The 19,976-nt window shown below is 47.7% G+C and overlaps 1 protein-coding gene across 1 annotated transcript in view; it reads right to left on the bottom strand.

Annotated features, from left to right (window-relative positions):
- Nucleotides 1–2,568: 2,568 nt before the first annotated feature.
- CCND2 (cyclin D2) overlaps nucleotides 2,569–19,976 on the bottom strand; it is a 30,200-nt gene continuing 12,792 nt past the window's right edge. The window contains exons 4-5 of the mRNA XM_039255756.1: nucleotides 18,065–18,213; nucleotides 2,569–8,033 (exon numbers count right to left, since the gene is read on the bottom strand). Of these exons, the coding sequence (XP_039111687.1) occupies nucleotides 7,884–8,033; nucleotides 18,065–18,213 (299 nt within the window). The 3' untranslated portion in view covers nucleotides 2,569–7,883. The remainder of the gene's footprint in view (nucleotides 8,034–18,064; nucleotides 18,214–19,976) is intronic.

The raw sequence follows: 19,976 nt of genomic DNA, 5'->3' as shown, positions 1-19,976 counted from the left end.
AGGCCAGAGAGTAGTCAGGGATGGGGGTGACCAGTTAAAGCCAGAGGCAAAGCAAATCACCGCAAGCGAAATGGAAGCCATGTTTTGGATAAGCAGAAATGCAAGGCTCCAGTGGGATACTGAAGTGGGGTCAGAGGGGCCAGCGGAATTTTGTCTTGCTGTTTTTTCAGGCCACCCAGCTCTGCTGGACTGAGCCTAGGGTCAGAGCTGATAGACTCTGCCCCTTCTTTGTGTTGGGGGGTCCCCCAGAGCCCAGAGTGTGAAACCCTCCAGTCCGTCATCCTCAGAGTGCCAGCCTTAGTTCTTTAAGCCTGGGAGAAAATGGGTGGGTAGGACTCCCAAATCAGTATCTGTCACCGAGTTCATCCTGTTTCGTGAGGATATCTGTGTTTATGGCGTTTCAAATTCATTATATGTGTTAAGCTTTTTGAATATTTTCCCTTCATTTTTTGATGTGCATTACCCATTCACTTCCCATCCCTTTATTTTTTGGAAAAGGTCCAAAAGGTCCAACTGTCGTTTCTACTGTTTCCAGACTATGCTGCATCTTACCAAAAGTGTTTTCATAAGACTCATTTGTTTGAGGAAACCTGTCCCATCCCAGAAAGTGTCCCTTCCCACACTGGGGCATCAATTCACACCACAGGCCTTGGCCTTTGCTGTTAGAGCTCCATGCAATCTTATTGGCTGTGTATCTTGTTTCCTCCTTAACTGCAAGGCATGGGTTTTTTTCCTGCTTTTCCTTGAAGGTTCAGCGTAGGTCCTGCACATACGTGTTGGCTACTGATAGGCTGGACCTTCACGTTCACCATCCCTAGTGCTTTTGCCATCATTATTGCTGTAAGAGCAAGGGAGAAATAGTCTGGTGCAATATTCAGGGCTTTTTTTTTTTTTTTTATGTTTATTTTTGAGAGGGACAGAGACAGAGTGAGAGCAGGGGAGGGGCAGAGAGATGGAAACCAAGAATCCAAAGCAGGCTCCAGGCTCTGAGCTGTCAGCACAGAGCCCGACGCAGGGCTTGAACTCACAAACTGTAAGATCATGACCTGCGCCGAAGTCGGATGCTTAATCAACTGAGCCACCCAAGTGCCCCCATTCAGTTTTGAATATTCGCTTCATGACAGTGTGTTGAGAATATTCCTAAGCTAACTGGAACATTTTATTCTGATGTTAGTTATGTCCGTGTCCTGCATAAAAGTTCCAGATCTTTGGAGTGTCCTAAGAAATACAAAAGTAGTCACCAGAGCACAAAAGGCCTGGGATTTCTGGTTCTTCACTCCATCACGAACTTCCAATTTCAGAAAGGGCACTTCTGTTTTGGGTTAGACATTTTTCAAGCGGAGGATGAAATGGCTCTGGAAGAACCTGTAGAGGCGCCCTTGGATCTATCACTAGCCAGCTGTGTGGAATGTAGCGCCTGCCTTGTCTTCCTCCTTGCCACCCTCAGGCATCCACAGTTCTGAATGGGAGAAACCCTTGGTGTTACTGGAAGCCATTTGGAAGGAGTGGTGTTGTCCTGTAACAGACAGGCACCCACACTGCAGGGCAAACAGATGGGGGAGGGGTGGGAAGGAGGGACCTGGCTGTACAACAGGTCTTGCAGAGGAGAATTCCAAGGATGGTTAGGAGTGGCAACTGGGGTCCTTGGAAGCTCCCAAGAGGCCTTACAGACTCCACTACGCAGAAACCCAAGAAACAAGTTATCCCCGCTGGTCTCCAAGAACGGTGAATATCAGTGGAGGAATGGAGACAAAGGGAAATTTCTAGGGTCCTTGTAAGATTCGAAATCCTGTTAGGTGGAGTTAGTGCAGAATAACTGGCTGTATCTTAGTCTGGACTTTCCCAATGACCAGTTGCAACTCAGGTCAGAATTAAACTGGAAACAGCCTCCAGTCACTTTGAAAGAGTCAGGGATCTATAGAGTATGAGTGTTCATAGCAACATCAAAATGTCCACGAAGCCATCGCCTTTGGCATTACCCTCAGAAGCTGATCTGAGGAGCTGCAGTCCAGGAGCAGCTAGGACCAGAGCCTGGCAATTCAGAGTGCAGACGCTTTCACCCCCTTCCTAGGCTCTGCCTCACCACCCCTCCCTCCCCTACCCCAAGGGTAGCTATGGCCAGTCCTCCTGGGAGAGGGAATCAGGAATCAGTGGGGAGCCGCGAAGAGTAGCAGAATGGAGTCAAGAAAGCTACAGAGGTGGAGTTCTCCAGATAACCCCTAGAATCTGGAGACGGCACCCAGGGCCTCTGGCACTTCCTAAGGCAGGAGATGCTCACTCACATCAAGAGTGAATAGCTAGAAAAAATGAGGGATTAAGCCCAGTCGTGATAGCAGGGACTTGCCCGCCGTAGGAAAGGTAGGCTGAGGCTTCTAGTTTGTAAGATGGCTACACGGGGACCCCAAAAGGGAAAAAAAGGTCACCAATTCCTTGTATAGCGTTAACACAGACACATGTAGGTTTGTGTTTTATGCCACTACCAATTGTTGCCCCAGAGTTCTGACGTGAGAAAGCTATGTTCTATTCCAAGGACTGCTGGTCTATAAATAAGTCAAAGTGGCCAGACGATTTAGGTCAAGGTGAGTTTATTGTCCAAATAGCATAACCTAATTGCATCCAAAACCATTTGCAAATCCATCTTTAAGCTAGTCAAAATAACAGGCCATTATTTTTTAAAATCACTTAACACTGAACAGACAGGACCTCTTAAAAGGCAGCTGACTATACCATGTCACCATCATAACCAAGAAAACATTTTTTGCCACACTTTCTAAAAAACCTTTTGTTTATACTTATCATGCTACTTTAGCACTTGCTAGCATCCCGACCAAATAAGCACCCACACCTCTTATAGAGTACATTGTGAGAGAATAACATGGACTCGATATGGCATCACACTCATTTTAAAGCAAAAAAAAATTATAATAATAATAAAAGAAGTCCAAGACGAGAAACTGTAACTGAGAGAGAAAGAGATCTGAGGTACATGGTACAAGGGTAATGAACATAATGGAAAAAATCCAATGGCCCAGTGACTTGCTGGGGGATTTAAGAATCGGCCAATGGTAAGAACAAAACCCAATTAAAAGAAACAAACAAAACAAAACAAAAAATTTTTTTAAAGGACAGGCACCTGTCAAAATACATTGGACACTGTAATGGCTACAGTCAGTAAGGCACTTTTTTCCCCAAAGTAGGCTGCAGGCAGAGGAAGATGTACTGCAGCTACCGTGTGCACGGATACAGTTGCCGATGGCTTCTTGAAACCCGAGCCAAGAATCGGGTCTGATAGTCCAGCCAAGTTTAAAAGCAGAGACACACAAATATCTGGCTGAAAGGACTGTTCTGGGCTGTTTAGAATCCAGAATCGTGAAAAGCCACGTGGTACGAGAAAGTCATAAACACCCTCCTGAATCTTTCTGCCCTATTTTGTACAAATGGACGACAGCATGAGTGGCTCTTAAAAACTGCTCTGAGCCCACACCACTAGAAGCCTGCACTCATTCTATAGCTACAGTTTGTTGGCTTAAGGGGACTTTACCATCTCAGCACTAATTTCCCTTTTAAAGCTATACTCAGGGTTGGACTGTCTCAAAGATAAACAAAGAGGAATCCTTTTGGCTTAGAAGCCAACTGGCTTACTCAGACTTCCTCCCCATGCCTCCCTCCCATTCCCACGCTACCAATATTATCTTCTTGAACTAGCAAATCATTATTTACATGATATAAGGTGCAAGTCTATTTCTTCTCCCAGCCCTGCCCCCTGTGGCCCATGGAGAGAACATTCCCCCCGCCCTCTTTGAGAAAGTTATCCATTCCTGCCTAATGCTCTTTAACCTCATCCCCGAGCTCCTGGGGCAGTGTGGAAGGCCCCTAGGGTGCCAGACCGCAGGAAGGCTACAGCTCCCCCAGAGCCCATCCTGCTGGCGAAGGGACGGGTATGAGGGTTGCTTTACCTGACCCGCCTGGCAAGAGAAGCCGAACAGAGCCTCTTGTACAGAGCATATAGACCAAAGGGGATCTGGCTTTAAGACATGATGAATTCTTCAGTGGGGTCCCAGGGCAGTTCCAGAATAAAGCCTCCTCTAAGACAAGCCCCCTGCTCTGAGGAGCCCTCCTCTCAACACGGGAAGACATTCTACTGAGGGACCTGTCCCCAGCTTCCACCTTGCAGGGCTTCTTGGCTGTTACGAACCTGCATGGAATTGAATTATGCTTAGCATATATTTTTGGCATACTAGGATTACCCCCCCCCCGCCCCCCGGGGATTTAGCCAAACTAGGGGAGGGAATACAATTTGGCAGGCTAGGGGAACAACTCAGCCCCCAATGATGGAGAAAAACAGTAACAGTAATGACCAAAAGAACAAAAAACAAAAAAACCCCAAAGAACCAAAAACAGGAGGAAGAACGGGTAGACAACAAAGTAGAAAAAGACCAGAATAGGTTTGGAACCCCATTTGTGGGAGGTGAGAAAGAGGGGAAAAACAAATCCGTGGGCAGAGCTGAACTCCCTCACATAAAAACTCCTACCAAGGAAACCAAGACCTAAGGAGAGGGCATTGACTACTTTAACAAATCCAGGCTTCCTTCTTTTGTTTAAGGAGGGAGCAGGCAGAAAAGCCAAACAACCTAGCACCTTCCGAATCAGCCACACCACATCTCCCGTCACACCAGGCCCTGAAGGCAAGAAGGAGAAAAAAGATCAGAAGGCCCCAGTGGCACCCAGGGAAGTTACTGACTACAGGGAGTCTGTAGGCTAGTTCCCTTCCTTATTCATCAGGTTCTCTCCTTGCTGCTTCTGTTTGAACTTGGAACAGTCACTGTTAAGTGACTTCGAACCTCGCTTTCTTTAGGCTGTATGACTCCCAAGGACTTTAGGGACCACACATCCTTCCGTTCAGTGTTACTCCTCAGGGCCCCAAAGAGTGTCCTGTGCAAAATGAGCTCTTGACAAAACACTGGCTGCTCAGCTTTCCTCTCCAAAACTTCAGAATTCATGACCCACTGCCCTACCAGAAACTCCCTAGAATTTTAGGGTCATGCTAACTCACCAAATCCTGAACCCTTCCAAACATACTTCAAGAGAGACTGACTCATCGGGAATGGCATCTCTGCAGAGACACAGCCTCTCCACCTCCCTTCCACTACCAATCCAATACTTCTCTGACCTATTTTCCCAATCGTGCCAATTCAATGCAATTTACAACCTGAAGACCATTTAGTGCCACTCAGCAGAGGGGCTGGCTTTGCATCATGCCAGCCTGCCACAGTCCGAGACAGGTGGGAGAAAAGGAAGCCCCAAGATACCGCATGCTGCAGATTCACATGCCCACAGATTCAGATCTAGAAAAGCCTATTATCCTACAATGGGGATGTCCATGTCAGGGAAAGGGAAAGCTAGAGGAGAAGCTTTCAAGATGAGCTTTACAAAAGGGCCACAAAATGAGGATCTCCAAATAGCCTGCCGGAATTCTTTTCAATCTGTCTCCAGATACCTGGTACCTAAGTGCAAATTATGACTTCCTAGTTCACTGCATAAAGGTTTGTGCTGAATGTCTGTCTTGGGGGTGGTGAGAGGAAGGGAAATCCCTTGGTTCATTTGTATTTTTTCCATCATGATGAGGATACCGGAGTCAAAATGGAAGCCTGATGACCTTCATAACTGAAAAGGCCCCTGGGGGTGAGACCCAGGAGCCAAAACCACCCTATCCTCCACTGAGAGGGGCTTGCAGCCTCCTCCCCGACTTCTTTCCCCACACTAACGGCTCCCAAGCAGAAACTATGCGGCTGTGAGGTATTATGAAAACAAAAATGTGAATCATTTTCTTTTGTAGCTATTGATTTTGTCCAGTAAACCTGAGGTAAAGAATGTCTGTCTTTGAAGAATGTGATCAGAGAGAGAGAGAGAAAAAAAACCCAAATGGAAAAAAAAAAAAAAAAACCAAACCAAACCAAAACAAAAACCAACCATGAATACGCTACCAGAAGAAAATAAACTATGGAAGGGCGTTTCCAGTACAAAGAACTCCTATCTCAACCATCTACTTCAGGACTTGGGATTTAAGCAGTAAAATAATATATTATAAAAATGTTTATAAAATAGCAGCACACTCTGTGAAACATTACAGCTAGGTACTGTTAATGTGAATAAGGATGAATGATCTTAGCTTCTTAGCAGCGCAAAAAAAAAATAATAATAAAAAACTGAACACAATAAAATGAAAAATAAGAGACCCTTAGATTTTTCTCCATCTTCAACCCTCATACTACGAAACAAGGCAGAATCTGTGTATAAAATAATTCTTCAAAGCAGCCCTGTTCTGATTTTTCTTTTTTTTACTTAAAAAGGCAAATATTTTAATAGCTTCATTACCTGTCAATTATAATTGTGCAAAAAAAAAAAAAAGTTGTTGCTCCAACCTCTTTGCTAACTGAATGCCTCTAAGAAGTGGAGAGGAAAAAAAAATTCAAGTACGCTGAATACAACTTTGCAATGAAATTAACAAAAAACGGAAAAGGGAACACAATGCCACATTCTGATATTCATATTCAGCTGTCTGTCTGCACCAGCAATAACTTTTCTTTCCATGTCCAAAGGAGAAGTATATAGGTGGGAATTCAGATCCTTCTGTGCCATCAAAATGGTAACAGCTCTTTGTTTGTAGGCTTTATGGAGGAATGTTGTGACAGGGATGTCGGTGGAAAGGAGTGTCTCTTGAGTCCTGGTAGGGATACCAGAACTGTGTACCAGAGAATGTCGGATACCAGAAGTGAATAGTCACCTGACTGGGGGACAGAGGGGAAGGGGCACAGGACAAGGGAGGAGTCTATTCAGCATGATTTGCATAAACCATCCCATCTATCCCTCGGGAACAATTTTTCAAAGTGCTTTTCGAATGGAATGGTTTATAACAATGCTAAACTGTGGACCAGACATGCCAATCAGCACCAAAAATCAGTTTTTTTTTTAATAAAGGATGCCAAGGTCACATTACCCTCTTCAACACATTAAGAGAAAAGATTCCATTCCAGATCCCACCCTCGGTCTCCATCTGCCTCCATTTCATAGGAGTTTTGGTTATGGCCCAAAGCAAAATTGCCCCTTCTGATAAAAATACAGTGGTGTCTGCCACGAACCATGTTTGCAAGAAGAAGCATGATGTCAAAAAGACACGTGAAACCCAGGACCCAATCACCTGTGTCCGACTGGCAAAATAAAACCTCTCTTTTAGGTAGCAGCTACTGTAGACAGCAAGAGTTCGCAACTGGAGATTCAGCTATGCTCCTGACTTGGTGACAAACAGGTGGTTGAGAGCAAAGGTGCTTCCACATCCAAAATGGTTCGACCGCACTGACAGATTGTTTTGTCCTCCCTCCCTCATCGTGTCCCTTATTTCTAATTCTTTCTTGAGTTCATTGCTTCACAATCTAATGACGCCATAAATGGCACACACAGTTCCTTGAAATTATCCTAAAAGGGGTGCGTATGTGCTAGTTCATAACATGAAAAAAAAAAAAAGCCTCCTCTAATTTGTTCCCATATTTGCAGGCGTACATTTTCTATACCTACTCTGCAGGGTCTCCTGTAAGCATTTTACTATTACTTTTAATATAATCAAACAATAACTGTTCGCATATACAAGGGATTCCCTTCTGTTGTACTTCAAATAGGCACCAAATGCTTTTAGTTATATTCCATTTATATAGGACCTTTTTCTCTCACTTCTAAAAGATCTTTCAATATGAGCTAGGTGGGGGCAGAATTTTTCTTTTTTTTTTTTTTTTTTAAGTTTCATCCTAAAACATAAAGAACAAAACACAACCAGAGAGAAGGAGAGAGCAGATGTGAACATGTCTCTCCCATTCGGCCCGACTGCATCCTCACAGGTCAATATCCCGCACGTCTGTAGGGGTGCTGGCCTGGTCCAGTTCATCCTCCGACTTGGACCCATCGCCTTGGTCCTGACGGAACTGCTGCAGGCTGTTGAGCAGCACCACCTCAATCTGCTCCTGGCAGGCTTTGAGGCAGTCCTAAAAGGAGAATGGGTCAGACCAGAGCTGTTAGCAAGACTGACAATGTGCAGAGCATTTATGAAGACAGTCGACACAATTTAAGCCTCGCATATTGCATGCTTGTTTCCCAGTAGTAAGAAATGTGAAGTAAAGGAGATGTGTCCCCACAGCGCTGTGGGACCACACTGCCCCAAGGAGTGTCCCCAGCAGGCCACATTAGCACAACCTAGGGGCTCGTTGCAAATGCAGAATCGAAGCCCACTCCCGATCAACCTAAACAGAATCCATATTTTAGCAGGAGCCCAGGTGAGAATGTGCACATGAGAATCTGGCTAAGATGATGAGCCATTTACGGACACGCAGCACCTGGTAATCTAAGTGCGGCTGGGTGCTTTCTGCTTGTGGACACTGGGGGGTGACAGAGAAAGGGGAAGGCCAGCACCACAGATAGCTACAGAACTGGGCAAGAGTAGCACCGGAGGAATGGATAAGAAGAGAATGGACTGAAGTGTACTCACATAAACCAGGTCTAAGTTCTTAAAAAACCCCGTTTTCCTGCTTACTTACCATCCTCAATTCTCCTAAAAATACAACACAGAATGTTTACAAAACTTCGGACACTTAAACTGTCCAATTTGGGAATAAGTAAGAATTTGCAGCATTGTTTGATATTAGCTTATATCTGGTGGGGAAAATTCAGAGTGAGTTTGCCCCAGGCAGAAGCTTCTGTTAGAAGCCTTGGGGTGCGTTGGAATGCCAGGGCAACTCCCGGGTGCCACTAAGGAGGGACTGCTTCCTCCCAGCAAGGGGAGTGGGTGTGAGCTAAGGAAATCGTTCTTACCAGACATCTTCCCCCCTCTCCTCTGCAAGGCTGCTTTTCTGCACTCAAGCAGCATGTACATATGGAAAATACGTTAACTTGATTCTGCTTGGGCCTTTTCACAGCTTAATCTATGCTTCCCTTCTGTTTGTTTCGCTGTGCAAGTTTCACTGCCCGGAAGTCACTGTATGCCAAGCACAAAAGCATGGTCATTATTTTCCAAAGACCTAAAATATAGTGGGAACTAACTACTCAGGGACACGATTTCCATACCTCCCAAATTTTCCATTCCTATCTTGTCCATCCCACATTTCAAACTATAGTTTTTTACAAAAACGGAAGTTAGGAATAACAGCTAACTATCACCCAGAATGTAAGAAAAATGAAAAGAGGGTAATATCTGCAGCCACACACCGTACTTGCAGGCAGTGGCCACATTTCATTCTCTTGTAAAGTAAGGATCAAAAACACTCACAGGGTAAAGGTCAACTGAGATCATATACATAAGGTCCTAAATTCAATACATGATGACCATTTATTATGGAGTGAGGACCATTCCAGGCCCGGAGTCTGGAGGAATTCTTTAGACTTCTTTAAGATGTGGTACAGAGAAGCATCTGCTCCAGACTGGTGAAGGGAGCACCGTGCATCTGCCATGGGAGGAGTGTGCCACAAGACACACACAACCCGGCCACACAGGTCAGCGTGCCACCCTGAACAAGCCGAAGACTCAGGGACTGGCAAGCAAGTGCCCAGCAACATCTCTCAAACTTCTGTGGCATGGTCACATCCTCCACCCTGTCTGACCCCTCAAAACTACTGACTAGAAACCCTCCCTGGGCTCCTCCTCCAAGGCCCAGGCTCCAGGGGCTGTGCTCCCAGGTCACCCACCACTCGCCCAACATGCTAGCGGGTGAAGGCCAAAGGCATAATGTTTCCTAATTTTTTTAATGTTTGTTTGTTTTTGAGAGAGAGAGAGAGAGTAAGGGAGGGAAGGGCAGAGAGAAAGGGAGACACTGAATCCGAAGCAGGCTCTAGGCTCTGGGCTGTCAGCACAGAGCCCGAACCCACGAATTGTGAGATCGTGACATGAGCCAAGGTCAGATGCTTAACCAACTGAGCCACCCAGGTGCCCCTCAAGGCGTAATGTTTCTAAGGGCACTTCGGTTTCAGTAGAGGGTTTCTGAACACTGTAAAGCCTTATAATTTGAAGAAAACTGATCTTACATAAAGTCAAAGCTGGTGTGGGGAAAAACACGGCAAACAATGGCCATCAGCAAACCACTGTCTACGGCCCCTTGGGAAGGTCCTGCATCAGACATAGAGAGCAGGGGCCACTCTGTCACTGTTCCTTCCAAAGCTGGAATAGGTTTCTCTGTTTGCCATTTGAGCACCATCTGAAGGGGCTGACTTGTTCTAGGGGCCATGTTGGCATATCACCATCTTTATACACCCCGTTTCACAGCTCAGGCTCCTTCAGTCCCCTCCTCATTCAGAAATGCAGAATGCGGCAGAATTTAAATTAATACTATTTTCCTCTTTCTTTTTTCTTGCAGAGAAAAAGAAGTTGAATCCAGTCAGTTCTTATAGGAGGTCCCTCCACTACAGAGGTCCTTCAGGAGCTGTTAAAGGTTATGCTTAAAAGCTTTTTCCTGGGTGGCTCAGTTGGTTGAATGTCTGACTTTTGATTTCAGCTCAGGTCATGATCCCAAGGTCATGAGACCAAGACCCACATCAGGCTCCACGCTCAGGGGTTCTCTCTCTCTCTCCCCCCACCTGCCGCTTTCCTCTGCTCATGCTCTTTCTCTCTCTCTAAAAAAATAAATTAAGTTTTTTTCTAGGATGCACAGGGAATGAGTCAGAACCCCTCCACCCCTTCACCTCCATGGAAGACAAATCCTACCCAAAGCATATGGCATAAAGAGCTTTTTACTTATTTATTTTTATTTGAAGTATAATTAACATACAGTCATATTAGTTGCAGGTGTGGTGTAAAAAGCTTTTGTTATCCTCACTTCCTGGCCTTTCAGCGAAGATCAAGTGACGAGCTTTTGTTATCTAAAGAGGATGGCAGGATTCTCAGCTGACTGAGTAGAGGGAAGGGGCAGACAATAGCTCTGAACCATTAAATTAAAAAAGAAATGCCTGTCAGGTGTCAGGAATGAGGCCTCTTTAAAAAGAGGGCTTCCCATGGCACAGCCACTTGGTGAAGATTTCCTGATGTCCAGTTCTTGTAGAAAACTTTGCCCCCCGCCAGCCCCCCAAGGAAACCTCACGCCTCCTGGCCAATCTTGTCCATCATTCCTTCCTGAGAGGCTGTATTTTGGTGCCATAGGGAGGTAACCAGGGTCAGCACACCTTCCACCCCCAACATATGACCATCTCAGGCTTCCATGATCAGCACTGCATGCTTGGCCACACCAAGGATCCCTAAGATCGTCCTCCAAATGAGGGAGATAGAGCTCCAGAAAGGTAAAGAGCCTGATTTCGGGCCATACAGAGTCTTCTTCCCTTTTGGGTCACCAATGTTTCTACTGTTTCTGGTATTTAGTCTTCCCCTCCAGTGGCCGGAAACTGGAAAGAACAGTTCTGAACAAACCCTACAGGGAAGGCTGGGACATTTGACGGTCACTCCTACTGGACACTAGAGCCACAGGACTTCAAGATAGGAAGGGTCACATTTATGGAAGTTCCAGCCAAGAACACGTGTGTAGGCTTTCCTGAATAAACTGAGGACGCTTTCACATAAAACACTGTCTTCAACCCTGTTTTAATTTTAATCTAAGTTGTTACTGATGATGGCCAGCTCTTGACCTTTGATACCTCTTACTTGGGAAGAGCTAGGTAATGACTACAGCAGTTACCCCAGAAATGAGGGGTCCTGAACCTCATTCCCTGCTCTCTTCTAGATTCAGCTGGGACAGGGCAGGAAGCTACATCTCTCTGGGGTCACTCACGTTCCCCACTCCTGGAAAGCTTTCTGGGACCTCTGCCTAACCTGCTCCAGGTTCCCCTTCTTCACAACTTGGCAGTTACCAGTTTGAATGTGAACTGCAGATGGGCCCATCCTCATCTAGATGAAAAACCTCAGGGCAAGAGCCTCTCAGAGGAAAAATGACGTATAGTCTACTTTGTGATGGTGGGAACAGAGAAATCAACACCCCCCCCCTTCCCGGAGACAGAGCTCACTCTCCCTATTTTAATACCAGCCTTTGGCATGTTGTTGGGAGCCCTTCTTGGGCTTGCAAAGAGCATGAGGACTTTCTGTGAGCTGATGGAAAGGAAAATGTGCGGTGGCGCCACTACCTGCAGCCAGATGTGCCGACTCCACACAGCCCCATTCCTGCCCAAGCAGCCCCTGCTCTCCTGAGCAGAAGGGCAGGGCGGTGCATGGGCCTGGGGTAGAAGAAGCAGGAACCTGAAGGGAGGAGGTACCCTGCCTGCAGCAATTCCAGCAGGGCTGGAAGGTCAAGCCCAGAGAAGGAAACGAAAGGGGAGGCAAGTTAAAGGCCTGGAAAGAACAGAGGGCAAAGCCGGAGAAGAGCAGATATTTCCAAAGGGCGGAGGAACTGTGAGACAACACACGCACAGGCGATTACAGAATCGGGGAATTGGGGGGTCTGAAGGGCTTTTGGAGCTCAGACAGCCAAAATGCCCTCATTTTGCAGCTAGAGAACGGAACTGAAGCCTGCTTGTCCCCCAATGACATCCAGCTAACAGCTAAGCCTGGCTTTAAATGGGCAAGTCTCCAGCTTCAGAACTGCTTCCCCTGACACCCTGTGCTTCTTCCCAGCTCTAAGTAAAGACATATAGGGCAGAGACTCTCCAAAGGAGGGAGTCACAGCCCAAGTGGCCAAGGAGGAGGGGGACACGGTGGGGGGGGGGGGAACCAACAGAGCCTCCAGTGAAAAGATGCTACGTGCATGCAAAGTGCGGTGGCTCCGAGGACCTCTGCTTTCCGGCAGCCTCCGAAAGCTCCAGTCATTGTGTTAAGATGCCCCAAATTAAGCTGATTAAAAGGAAAGCCATAATGCTCGTCTGTCAGCCCGGACAGGTGGCACTCCACAGTGCTGGAGGTCGGGCAAACCTCCAACTTCGATGATGATAGGCCCCCTCCTTTGGCCCTGCACCCTCCGCCCCCCCGCCCCCCTCCAGCCCCGGAGCCCTGACAGCAGTGTTTGTGATCTCCGGCTCGTTACACGGGCCTCCGACTTCCTCTGCTTGCTGGCTCGGGCTCTGCGCCCTGCACCCTCCTCAGCCTCCATGAATGGGCTGACGGAACTCCTAGCATTAGCCCTCAGTGTAACTGCATCACTCCATTGTCACCACACACGCACTGCACTCAACAGGGGGACAAAGGGCTGAATGAGCCCCAGACCCGCGGCCAACTCAGGCAGAGACAACTTAGGAAACTATCTCATTCTTCCTTTCTTCACAGGCTGTTTGGCTATTTCCTTGCATACCAAATAAGGCCCGCAGAAAAAAATAAAGCAGGAGAGGGAAACATCAGTCTCCACTTCTATCCCGTCCCCCTCCCAAACCCCAGCCTCCCCTCCAGCCACTCTTCACAGGGTTCTTGAACACAGGCCCTGTCAAGTCTGCAGAGCCCCAGTCATACAGGGGCCTTTAGGAGGTGTGCTGTGGAGGGGTAGGTGCCTCTCACTAAGGAAAACAAAAAGACGATGCTGAGGACCCTGTGAAGAGCACGTAGCCAAAACTGAGACTTCTTCCACGGCATAGCTGATGGGTTTTTAATAGCTCACTGACAACCAAGATCCTAACATTCCAGGATGACCCTGAGCAAGGGATGTTCTAGAATCTTCTCAGGGTGATACTTAAGAATGCGACAGAGTTTCACTGTAACCCAGGTAGAAAAGGATGGCCTTAATGACCAGGTGACTAGCCTCTAGGTCTTATTCTGTTAAAGCTCTCTGGATAGCTTCACAGCATCATTATGGCCTGGGAGCCCAAGCTCTGCTCTTTCTATTAGGCAATTTGTAAAAATCATGTCACGCGAAGGTGACGTGATTTGCTCAGGACCCTGACATATAATTAGTGCTGAGAAATCTCGGGCTTTCCAAAAGACCTGGGGAGACCAAAGAATTAGGAACCCACTCGAAGCCCATCTGCCTGGCCTTTGTCCGCCGTTCCTTCCTTCCTGCTTCCCTCCCTCTCTTCAGCATCATTCCCAAGACTCTGCCAGGGGCTCTGGATAAAGAGCGCAGTAAAAGTTGGGTCCTGTTCAAGAGGCTCTATAGACAAGTGAACAGAGAGATAAACGCTGGCACAAAGTACGAGCGGAGCGCGGAGGGGACGGAAGAGGAGCCCGAAGTCTGCTGGGCGAAGCCGGGAAAGGTTCACCGGGGAAGCAGGACGCTCGGTCCCTCCTCTCGAACTCACCCCTGGCAACGGAAGGCCCGGTCGACATTCCCCCAAAGCCAGCCCTGCCTCGCTGGCTGGCGTCTGTTTTTAGCAACACTTATGACTGGAAGGAAAAAGTACTTAAAATATACCACCCTCTGAGACTTTTATTCCCTGTAAAACTGTCAGGCTTCTCACTCAGCTTTCTCTTTGGAATGAAGCGTTCCGGTTTATTTTGGCAACCAGAGGGAGCAACAAAGAGCAACTTTCTCAGAGCCGCACGGGTCCCTGCTATCGGAGCTCTCTGCCACCAGCCAGGGAGGCAGAGAAGCCTGCCTGGCTGTCTCGGATGCACTCTCAGCAGTCGGATCCCTGACAACGCATGGACGGAGAACACCATAAACTTGAAGACGTCACAAACAACAAGGTGCACGGGGCGAGCGCACAACTGCGCGGACTCCAGGGTGACAGGTCACATTTCCTGATTCTTGTCTGTCCTATCTCACCGGAGCCCGTGTAGCAAGACGTGGTGCTGTGTACCTGACTTCTCCGTGGGAGAGCTCAATCAACACAAACCTGTGGGCATCTCACAGTGTGGATCTGAGAGCACTGTGTGCGCGTGCGCATGTGTGTGTTTTAATTGTGGCAAAATAAGCTGAACGTGTAACAGTTACCATCGGAATCGATTTCGGGTATGCAGTAGCATTTAGTATGTTCACTTTGCTGTGCAACCACCTCCACTCTCCATTTCCAGAACTTTCTCATCATCCCAAAGTGAAACTCCATACCCATTAAATAACCTCTTCTTCCTCCCTCCCCCTGGGGCCCTGGTAACCTCTATTTTACTTTCGGTCTCTGTGAACTTGACTACCCTGGGTATCGCATAGAAGTGGACTCACAGATTTTTGTCTTTTTGGGTCTGGCTTACTTCACTGAGCATGTTTCCAAGGCTCATCCATGTTGTAGCCTGTGTCGGAATTTCACTTCCTTTGTAAGGTTGACTAATACTCCACTGCACTCACTAAGAAGAACACACCTAAGGAGAATACATACCACATTTTGTTTCTCCGTTCCAAGGACATTTTCTGTCGCCAAGTGGACTCTGCCAGGAGGCCTGTGTTTTACATTAGGCCTAGTGAGCTCCTTCCTCTGGGGTGATTTCCTACTGCATTTAGAGTTAACACTTTAGCATTCATTTCCTTATGATCTTAATTTGCTAGGATTTTGCATGTTTCACTCTTGATTTGCCATATGATCGCTAAGTTCCTTCAGGCCAGGAACATTATCTCTTATTCTCCATGCACGACCTGGCTGCCCCCATTTCTACCTCGGTTCCATCCAGGCCTTGCTCATAATGCAAGTGAGCCTTTAATAAACACTCCCAGAAATGAATGGAGAGTTAAGTGCTTGAAACACCCCACTTCTTGACTCATGAAATGGTAAAGGAGCTCAGGAAGCAAAACTTGCCTCCCTCCAAACGCTAATGCTTTCTAAATCCAGTCCGTTTATCTTCCTTCACTCGGAGCCTCAGCGCTTCAGAGGACAGACCCAGCAGAACTCATGGAGGTCTCAAGCTGTGAACTGAGAAAGTGCTATGGATTGTACATTCTCCTCTGCTCATGCTTGGTTGGGGGGGGCGGGGGGGTTGGTTATTTTGTTTTTAATTTTTATTTTATCTATTATTATTATTTAAGTTTAATTTTATTTTCGAGAGAGAGAGGGAAAGAGAGAGTGCTAGTGGGTGAGGGGCGGAGGATCCAAAGCTAGCTCTGTGCTGACAGCAGAGACCCTGATGCAGGGCTTGAACTCAGGAGCTGTGAGATCATGACATCAGCCAAAGTCGGAAGCTTAACCAACGAAGCCACCCAGGAGCCCCGATCCTTGGGTTTTAATATTAAAATATTTAACCGAGGGCCCACTGGTAAGAATGTGGCATGCGCCTGCACCTCCAGTGCAATCGCTGGGATTTCTAAGAGACCTCCAAGCGGGTTTGTATCCATTTAACCCAGTCTGACAGGTAACTTGGATGGCCTGGCTACATAGTATCTGAAAGGGGCAAGCACTTTCTCCAGTTTACCATGAGAAACTGGTTTGCGGTCTTGAAAAGCAGCGGGAGAGACTCAGTGGCACCTCAGGAGTGACCTCTATCCATCTGAAACCAGTAAGGGGTGACAAAGGGACGTGTGCAGAAGCTGGAGGACCAGTGGGGCAACTGGCCAATTAGAGCAGGTCTATAAATATCTGAAAGAGGTTACAGTGTCTGGGGGTCAAACTGTTGTCACGGACACTTCTGTCTCTGGGGGTCAAGGAAGGGCTTGTCTTAACCCGCTTGCTGCTCGGGACTCCTTTTTGTAAGGCAGCCTTAATGAGATACTCAGAAAAGGAAGGAAGCTTATCATTTCTATAAATGTTAGGTCCTGTCCAAGATTTGCCTCTGGAGGATTAGAAAAGCATTCTGCACACGAGGCTGCACTGGAGGGGGGTCTTTTCAATCTTTACATTTTGTAAACCATGTTTTTAAAAGCCTCTGTTTTGGACCTAGAATTTTAAAAGCCTAAGAATTGCTTCAGAATAGGCCCCTGGGTTCCCTGAGGCCCTTAAACACCTCCCTGCACTACTTCCTCGAGATGGTGATAAAGGCCAAAGCAAAATACAGACGGGTAGGTAAGAAAGCCAGCAAGCTGCAGCCTCACGCTCTCTGAGCTTCCATCTTCTGCTCAGCATCCCCAAAGGGGCATCAGCCACAGGCCCGCAAACCACACTGTCTCTTAATTCAACACACTCCCCCAGCCGGCATTCTGAATCTCCCGAGAGCATCCAGAGGGGGCGTCATGAAGCCTCTTCATGTTGACTCTCGAGGGCCTCTGAGCCGACAGGCCTCTCTGAGTTGGTTTGGAGCAGAGGCCTTTCTCAAACAAAGCTTCGGGGGCTACAAGGGTGGAGTGCAAAGTTCCCAGGCGGGGACGCGGAGTTCCCGGTTCCAGCCCCGGCTCTGCCAGTGCCCTCCTCCTTGCCCAGCTGCTTCCTTCGGCCCTCCGCACCTCCCATGGAAAAAGCCCCCACTGGAAGATGCAGGAACTGCCTTGCTGACCTCTCAGAACCACCCCGGCTCGGACCTTCTAAGGATTGCAATTTCCTCCCAGCTGAATCAGAGCCTCACTTGACCCTGGTCTCTCAAGACCTTTCTTCTAAAGAGGTTCAAATTCGGGCAAGCAGAACTGCAGCCTCTGGGCAGTCCGTGGGGCACACGGATGGAAAAATCTATAGCTAATAATAGTTCTTTGAATTACGATGGCTCTTTACTCTTTTAGAAGTCGTTTTTAATCCATTACCACATTAAATAAAAGGGAAGTGAGAGGCGGGTGGGGTTGAGAGGTGGGTCAAGGCCAGACACCGATCTCGAGGTGGGGCACCTCTTAGATCCCCACCGCCCCCGTGCAGCAGTCAGGCTCTAGTCCCCTCTCCACGCTGCATCTCCGCCTGAGTGGGTGTAAGAGAGCATGACGCTGTGGGGGAGAGGCAGCCTGAGGACATGTACATAAATGGAAATGAAGCAACAATTCAGACCCACGGGGAAGCCCACACCATTAAGAAAAATTAGTAAACAGCCCTCATCTCACCTTGTATCTGCTTGGTAGGTTCTTTTCTCTATTTTGTGGCACAAAGGCTTTCAAAATCTTAAGAGGAAACCTCCTCTAATAAATCGTGTACTACCTTGGATGTTGATCTTGGAAAACAGAAACCTCCACCACCAAAAAAAAAAAAAAAAAAAATCTCCAACACATCATCATCATCAAGCCAACTGTCTCTTTCCCTGAGCTGAGGAAAGAGATAGCTGGTTTTAACCAAGACGACGGTGTCCACCTACCACATCCGTGTTGGTGATCTTGGCCAGCAGATCTACCAGGGCGTCACCAGTGAGCGAGCTCACTTCCTCATCCTGCTGGAGCCCACAGATGGCGGCTCCCACACTTCCAGTTGCAATCATCGATGGCGGATACATGGCGAACTTAAAGTCTGTGAGGACAAGAGGCAGAAGGTCAAGGCACAGGAACAATCTGGATCCAGGGGCTCCCCAGCCTGAAGACAGTCAGAAATAGGATGGTGACAGGTCAGCTGCACAGGTGACCCCTTACGCTACAGACACATCGTCTCCTGAGTCTTCCTTCACAAGACACCCTTTATTTATTTGCCATCACTGTCATGGGTCCAGAGCTAAAATGGGGAGACCAAGGCAGGGAAGGTAGAGAGCCTATCTGAGCACACAGTGGAGTCTCAGAGGACTCAGGTCCTCCAGTCCCTCAGTCCACAGTCCTGTGAGGGCTTAGCATGGTGCAAGGGGCAGGAAAGTGAGTGAGACACAGTCTCCTCTGGGGGTCATGAAAGGAACAGAGCAGGGAGGTCTGAGATAAGTCCAGACAGGGAACTCGTGTGCCGTAAGTGAGACAGACCAGGTGATGGAGACACTGAAATGCGGGGAAAGTATAAGCAGGTAAAACTTTATGAACAATAATCCTGATGTGATCTTGCCATATTCTGTGGATAGTCAACAGGGATTAATGTGGCCCATAACAAAACAACAGATGATTTTATTTGAAAAAAGGGAAAAAGGAAGTGAGAGAGGCAGTAATGCAGGGGATGGGTGATGAGGGCCAAGTTTTACACAATCCCCAACTTCTAACCCAATGCCAAGGGCCCTCAGAACATTCGGAGAAAAAGCAGGCACCCAATATTAACCACTGCATCAGAGGGATGACTTGGTTTACATATTATGGCTCTTGGGCCCAAAGATCACATTTTCTTGCTGGAGAAAGAGTGGTTTGCTAAAGAGACGAACAACAGGAAGATCAATTCGAGGAGCTCAAACCCTCATCCACTTCCATTTCTCCACAAGCAAACAGAGGGGAGGCTCCTGTGACGGCTCAGCGTGGGAGACCAAACACCTCCTCTATTTCCTTCGAGTGCTCCCACAGGTTCTCAGTCTGGGGGACTGAGATCAGCCACTGCTCAGCCCTCAGGGGGAGATAAGGACACCCGTGCCTCTTATTCCTGTTGTTGCTGCTACTAACTGCTAACTACCCACGTGTGCAGTCCCTTCCAGGTTATGTCCCAACTAATCCACACATCCACCACATAAGGTGCGCACAATTGCCTAATGTTGTGGGTGTAAAAGGGCAGACTTCTGAGACCTTAAACTGCCCATTCCTGTGCCTTATGTTGCTATGTGAAAGAGGTTTCTTCCATTACTCACTGTAGTCAGTCCTGGAGTAGAGCAACCCCTCCACAGTGTGCTACCTCTGGGTCTGCATCAATCCAGAGAGTTTACTATATGTAGCGGTGCAAGAAGGGGGGTGGGACAGAGGGACGGAAAGGGGCCACGGGTCACACTTCTAATTACAGCATAAACATTAAGTTGGGATATAAGAAAAGTTCAACCTAATATTTTCCCCTTTCCAGTAAATGCCCGATTACAACAGCATATTCCATAAAAGCATTTTTATAGGTGACCCCATTGTCCAGCATCGAGTTGGTGGTGTTCTCAGAAACACTGCTGGAGCACTGAGCCACACACACACCTCCCATCTTGGCAGATTCCCATGAACAGAGCGAGCCTGGCTGCCTGTCAGTCTGTCTTTCCCCTTGGCTTTCTTCCTCTAGCTCGCTCACCATTTCTGCTTCTTGAGGGACGTAGATTACAGCGTTCTGCCCAAAGCCTGCTGTCCACTAGCCCGTTCAGTTCCTGCTCTAGCCCCACGGATGGTGCCAAAGTTGGCCTCCCT

The sequence above is a fragment of the Hyaena hyaena genome, unplaced genomic scaffold, assembly GCF_003009895.1.
Source record: "Hyaena hyaena isolate Hyena2069 unplaced genomic scaffold, ASM300989v1 scaffold_547, whole genome shotgun sequence".
In the NCBI taxonomy this organism is placed as follows: Eukaryota; Metazoa; Chordata; class Mammalia; order Carnivora; family Hyaenidae; genus Hyaena; species Hyaena hyaena.
The sequence above is the reverse complement of the archived record's forward strand: the minus strand, read 5'-3'. Positions and strand labels throughout refer to the sequence as shown.